We start from the raw sequence: 6,000 nt of genomic DNA on the forward strand, positions 1-6,000 counted from the left end.
TGGAATTGAACTCTGTGAAGTGTAAGAGCTGCAGATAATAAATATTAAAAAAATAGATAAATAAAAAACTTTCTGCAAAAGTGTGGACAGACTTAAAGGATTTAAAACTTAAGGTTTGAAGTGTGCCACTAGCTCTCTGTTCAGAGCAGATTACAGAGTGGAGTATTGATCGGTGCCGTCAGTCTGACGTCCAATCAGCTACGTCGATACAGAACCCCGTTGTTATTGGTCCTGTATTGGTCCCGTCTCCACTGAAGGGAACTCCTCTTCTGTCACAACTTCACCCTGTAGTGTTGAACTAGTCAAACTGACCACACACACACACACACACACTCTGATGTAATGATGATGTAATGATGATGTCATCGTTGTCTCTGCAGCTGCCCAATCAGAGCAGGATGGAGAGCGATCCTGTCAGCCAATCGTCTTCTCTGCTGCCGATGCCGGGCTTCCCCATGCAGGTCAGCACACACACACACACACACACACACACACACACACACACACACACACACACACACACACACACACACACACACACAGAAGTTGAAGCTGCTCAGATCAGTGATAGTGGCTCGGTTCGTCCACCAGGAGGCAGCAGAGGATTTAGTTTCAGTCTCTGCTTTGACTGGACTGAAGCAGCAGCTTCACCAGCTGATCAGAGTCATTGATCCGTACCAGCTGAGGTGTTTCAGTCTGCTGCCTCTTTCTAAATATAAACTTTATTACACAAATTATTGATTCACATAATTACACATGTTCCTTTTTATTTTTTTTTTATTCAAGTTTTTATTGAACTTTCCAAGGCTTGGTACATGGCAAAACTAGTTATGTTTCTCCATACAAGAACAGGTAGTCATTATTAAGAGTTAACTGTTACAGACACATTTTTGTCTCTCAAAGGGCAGAAATAGCAAAAGATAGTGAGTACAAAATAATATCAACTAAACATATCATATCTGTACACACACGCACATCATAATGACATGTTGCTGGGTGTGTGTGTGTCTGTGTGTGTGTGTGTGTGTGTGTGTCTGTGTGTGTGTGTGTGTGTGTGTGTGTGTGTGTGCGTTGTCCAGGAGTACAACCAGAACAGCATCTTCAGCCAGGCGTACGGGAAGACGCTGCCTCCGAGCTCCAAGGCCGACGGCCCCATGATGCACCAAGAGCCGTCGCTCTACTCGCTGTTCGAGGGCACGCCGTGGTCGCCCTCGCTGCCCGCCAGCTCAGGTATGACGTCACTGTGACCTCACCGTGACCTCACTCCCAGGGTTGTTGTAGTTTGTATTTAGTCTTAGTCTTAGTTTGTTTTTTATTTTGAGGAATTGACTAGTGTTTATGTAGTTTTAATGTAGTTTTTTATTTAGTTTTAATGTAGTTTTTATGTAGTTTTTATGTAGTCTTAGTCTTAGTTGTAGTTGTTCAGGTTTTAGGAGAAAGCCTCTGTCAGACCTCTGAAGATGAACTTTTTCCCTTTTAGTTGCATTTAGCGCCACATTATGTAATAACGCTGCATTATGTTGTAAAACTCTTGAACACAATAGGTAATAAACTTAAAATAAGTTGTATATACTGCACCGAATTATTACATTTTTTCATTTAAAGAAGTGCAACACCTGCATTTTGTAATAATGTGGTGTTGTATTATCTGCTCTTCAGTTTAGTTTTAGTTAGTTTTGCATTGTTCATTGTTTTTATTTAGTTTTTTTTCATTTCTATTTTCAGTTTCAGTCACTAAATTATGTTTTACTGCTACTTTTAGTCTGTTTTATTGTAGTTTTTAGTCTTAGTCTTAGTTTTACTGTCATGGCGTTGTGTGTGATGCGCTGCGTTGTGATTGGCAGACCACTCCACGCCGGCCAGCCAATCCCCTCACTCCTCCAACCCCAGCAGTCTGCCCTCGTCGCCCCCCACCCACACCCACGCCGCCGCCGCCGCCGTGCCGTTCTCCAACTTCGGGCCCATCGGCACGCCGGACAGCCGGGACCGCCGCGTGATGGACCGCTGGAAGGCCGACAAGACCGGTGAGGACACGAGGACACTAATCTTTATTTTATTTTTAACTATATGTTCTAATTAAAGTCATAGCACAAAGACACACATTTATTATTTCATTCCTCCATTACACTATGAACCATTTAACTATACGTTCTAATTAAAATCATAGCACAAAGACACACATTTATTATTTCATTCCTCCATTACACTATGAACCATTTAACTATACGTTCTAATTAAAATCATAGCACAAAGACATTACATTTATTATTTCATTCCTCCATTACACTATGAACCATTTAACTATATGGTCTAATTAAAATCATAGCACAAAGACATTACATTTATTATTTCATTCCTCCATTACACTATGAACCATTTAACTATATGTTCTAATTAAAATCATAGCACAAAGACACACATTTATTATTTCATTCCTCCATTACACTATGAACCATTTAACTATATGTTCTAATTAAAGTCATAGCACAAAGACACACATTTATTATTTCATTCCTCCATTACACTATGCACCATTTAACTATATGTTCTAATTAAAGTCATAGCACAAAGACATTACATTTATTATTTCATTCCTCCATTACACTATGAACCATTTCCTGCCACATTTTAATCCAAATAGTAAGCAAGCAAACACCTTGTGTGAATTATTCAATGTACCTCTGGATGATAAATAGGGTTGCAAAATTCCGGGAATTTTCAAAGTTGGAAACTTTCCATGGGAATTAATGGGAATATATGGGAATTAACGGGAATATATGGGAATAAACAGGAATAAATCCGAAATTTACAAAATTGATTGGTGAGGGTGAGCAAAATTTTACTCAACATTCATGTTTTTGTGGTTCAGTAAAATAATTGATTGTTCATACAAGAATTAAAACTTGATAAAGTTCTACTCACAAAATAAATCTGTTGAAATGTCATGTTTTTAAATTATATTATTTTGCATGGATGTCTGCGTATGACAAAACAAAATATTTACATTTATGTTTGGATATGATCCAGTTTGTCTAAATTAATTACCCCCAATTTCCAGTTAATTCCCATAAATTCTCATACAATTCCATAATTCCCATAAATTCCCATAATTCCCATGGAAAGTTTCCAATTTGGAATATTTCCAAAATTCCCCAGCTTAACTTCCCATGGAAAGTTTAGAAATTTACTGGAAATTTTCCACCTTTTTGCAACCCTAATGATAAACTAGAAAAAGATAGCATTTCCTGCAGAAAATGCGTGTGAATGCTGAAAGCAGCTGAACGCTGTTGCTGAAGCAATGCTGAATGAGCTGAAGAAATTGTTGAATCAATGCTAAATTAGTTGACGAAACTGCTAAAGCAATGTTGAAAAGACTAATGCTAGAGTAGAGTAGAGAGTAGAGGAATACTTTATTCATCCCTAGGAGGGAAAAAGCTGAAACATATAACTTGTAGTGTGAGATGAATGCCTTTTTAAAGGTAAAAAGCAGTAGAAATGCTAAAGGGAGAAGAAAACATTGAAATTCTGCATGTTTAAATGTAATGGTTGAATAGTTGAATGGCTTTGTAAATCAGCACATACCAACGGTTGTTGTTGTGGTTGTGGTGGTGTAGGAGCGGTGAGCGGCTTCGGTCTGGACTACCTCCCGGCCGCCTCCTCCTCCTCCTCCTCCTCCGTGTCCGTGGACTCCAGCTGGCACCAGGCGGGGCCGGCCGGCTCCTGGGCCAATCAGGAGTCTCCCATGGAGGAGTCGTCCTCCACCGTGCTGCTCGACAGCCTCAAGGTCCCTCAACGCACCACGCACTCAACACTCTGTTTCTGTCTCACACTTTATCTCTTGTTCATGACGGTTAAAGGGATAGTTCACCCGAGATTCAAAATGTCCCTCATGATCTAGGCTACTCCCCCTCATGTGGACTAAGGGCTGGGAGAAGTTTCAGAGTCCTCCGTGGCTTCTCTGAGTTACAGGGGGTCTCGGCGTAGCAGTGCATGTTAGGGGTGCAACGGTACAGGTAGCCCACGGTACGATACGTACCTCGGTTTTTGGCCACGGTTCTCGGTACGGTTTCGGTGTGTGTTTTGTGTTTTTTTTCTCCCAAAATAATGTTTATAATTTATAATATTTATAATATAGCTCTCCTCTCTCTCTCTCTCTCTCTCACACTCACTCACTCACACTCACACACACACACACACACCTGAACTGTCTGTGAACAGCCCCTAGCTCCTCCCTCTGCACACTCCTTTAGTCTTTCAGTAGGTGAACACTCTGAAGCAGCTTTCAAACAGAGATCGCGCTATATTGCCGTCATGGAAGACGTCACTATGCTGCAGCCACAGTCTCTCACTGGGAAAGAAGGAGTTAGTCTATTGTGTTTTTTTAAACAGCCTTTCACCACCTCTCATCCCTGTCAGTCAACTCCTGCTCGACCTCGGTCTCTCTATCGCGCGCGGACACGCGGGCACGCGGATACGCGGATACGCGACCACACACATGCAGTGTGCATGGACAGAGTCCTGCTAGAACTCTAATAAAAGCTAAATGTGCTAAATCGCGCTTATAACTAATTAATTTCCCCCGCGATTGCGATCAGCGACTGCTCATGCCGCCGCCTGTTTGTTTTCTTTTTTTTTTTCCCCTCTTCTGTGTGTGAGCTGCACTTTCAGTTGCAGGGGGGGAGTCACTGTGAGTGTGTGGAGGCTCAACAGTGATTGGACATCGACTCGCGGGGGCGGGCTTTCGCCTTAAACGGCCAGGCACACACATACACGGCACAGCTGCCTGTAAAGCAGGAAGAGCTGATGCAGCTGAATCTGAAATACCGCGGTCCAAGAGCGTATTGCACCGTGCAGGCCGTACCGAACGGTTCAGTATTTTACCCAGAACCGTTGCATCCCTAGTGCATGTCCCTATGACGGTTGCTAATGGATACCAACTGTCTTCGTAACAAAAAGACACACCAAAAAACATCCAGATACCTCCATGCTGCTCGTATGTGATGTAGCGAACGCTGTAGCTACCAAATAAATGCAGTAGTGACCGGTGTAGCTTTTTAATTACTCAACGTAGTACGTCATTAACTGTGCGGCGGAGTCGTGTCCGAAAGTGTTTTTTTATTTGACCAGTGAGTCACTAGATAGTCGCTATATTGAATTCACTATATAGTGAGTAGGGAGGAGGGAGGAGGGAGGAGGGGATGAGGGAGGAGGGATGAGGGATGAGGGAGGGGTTTAGGACACAACCTGAGTCTCTCTTTGGTTTGTGGACAAAACAAGACATTTGAGGACGATGTCGTCTGGTGGTTTGAGAAACACTGGTTGATGTTTGATTGACCAAACAACTAATTAACTACTAACTAACTAAGAACTGAACTGAGCTGTAGTTTGTCTCTAACTCCTTGTCTCTCTCCGTGTCTCTAACTCCTCGTGTCTCTGTGTCTCTAACTCTCCATCTCTCCGTGTCTCTAACTCCTCGTCTCTCCATCTCTCCTTGTCTCTAACTCTCCATCTCTCCGTGTCTCTAACTCTCCATCTCTCCGTGTGTCTAACTCCTCGTCTCTCCATCTCTCCGTGTCTCTGCAGTCGATCTGGTCCGGGTCCATGATGCAGCCCGGCCCGTCGGCGTTGGAGCAGCTGCTGCTGCAGCAGAAGCAGAAGCAGCAGCGCGGCCACGGCGCCATGAACCCGCCTCACTGAACGACGCCGAGCCCAGCGGCGCTTTGTGTCCGGACGTCGAGGAGTTAAACCAGCGACCAGCAGCAGCGAGCGGCGGCGAGCGGCGACTAGCGAGCGGCGAGCGGCGGGAGTTTAAACTAAACCGCCGTGACGAAGGAGGAAGCAGAAGTTTAGTGACGAAGACGACGAAGCTCCGACTTGAAATGGAAAATTAAACCGGCGAAGGAATCGGATCGGTGGAGGTTCTGAGGCGGCGTCGCCACGACGACGAGGCTGAGACCCGGGCGGGCGCCGCCGCCGCCGCCGGGTTTCCTTCAACCCGCG

General features: G+C 44.0%; 1 protein-coding gene across 1 annotated transcript in view; it reads left to right on the top strand.

The window, feature by feature from the left end:
• The window catches only part of smg7 (SMG7 nonsense mediated mRNA decay factor), a 45,311-nt gene extending 39,573 nt beyond the window's left edge, over positions 1-5,738 (top strand). Inside the window, exons 20-24 of the mRNA XM_085804202.1 lie at positions 381-461; positions 1,080-1,230; positions 1,845-2,024; positions 3,615-3,784; positions 5,584-5,738. Coding sequence (XP_085660328.1) covers positions 381-461; positions 1,080-1,230; positions 1,845-2,024; positions 3,615-3,784; positions 5,584-5,697 — 696 coding nt within the window. The 3' untranslated portion in view covers positions 5,698-5,738. The remainder of the gene's footprint in view (positions 1-380; positions 462-1,079; positions 1,231-1,844; positions 2,025-3,614; positions 3,785-5,583) is intronic.
• The last annotated feature ends 262 nt before the right edge of the window (positions 5,739-6,000 follow it).

This window comes from Trachurus japonicus, chromosome 17 (genome assembly GCF_045865225.1).
Source record: "Trachurus japonicus isolate A0001 chromosome 17, Traja_1.0".
NCBI classification, from domain to species: domain Eukaryota; kingdom Metazoa; phylum Chordata; class Actinopteri; order Carangiformes; family Carangidae; genus Trachurus; species Trachurus japonicus.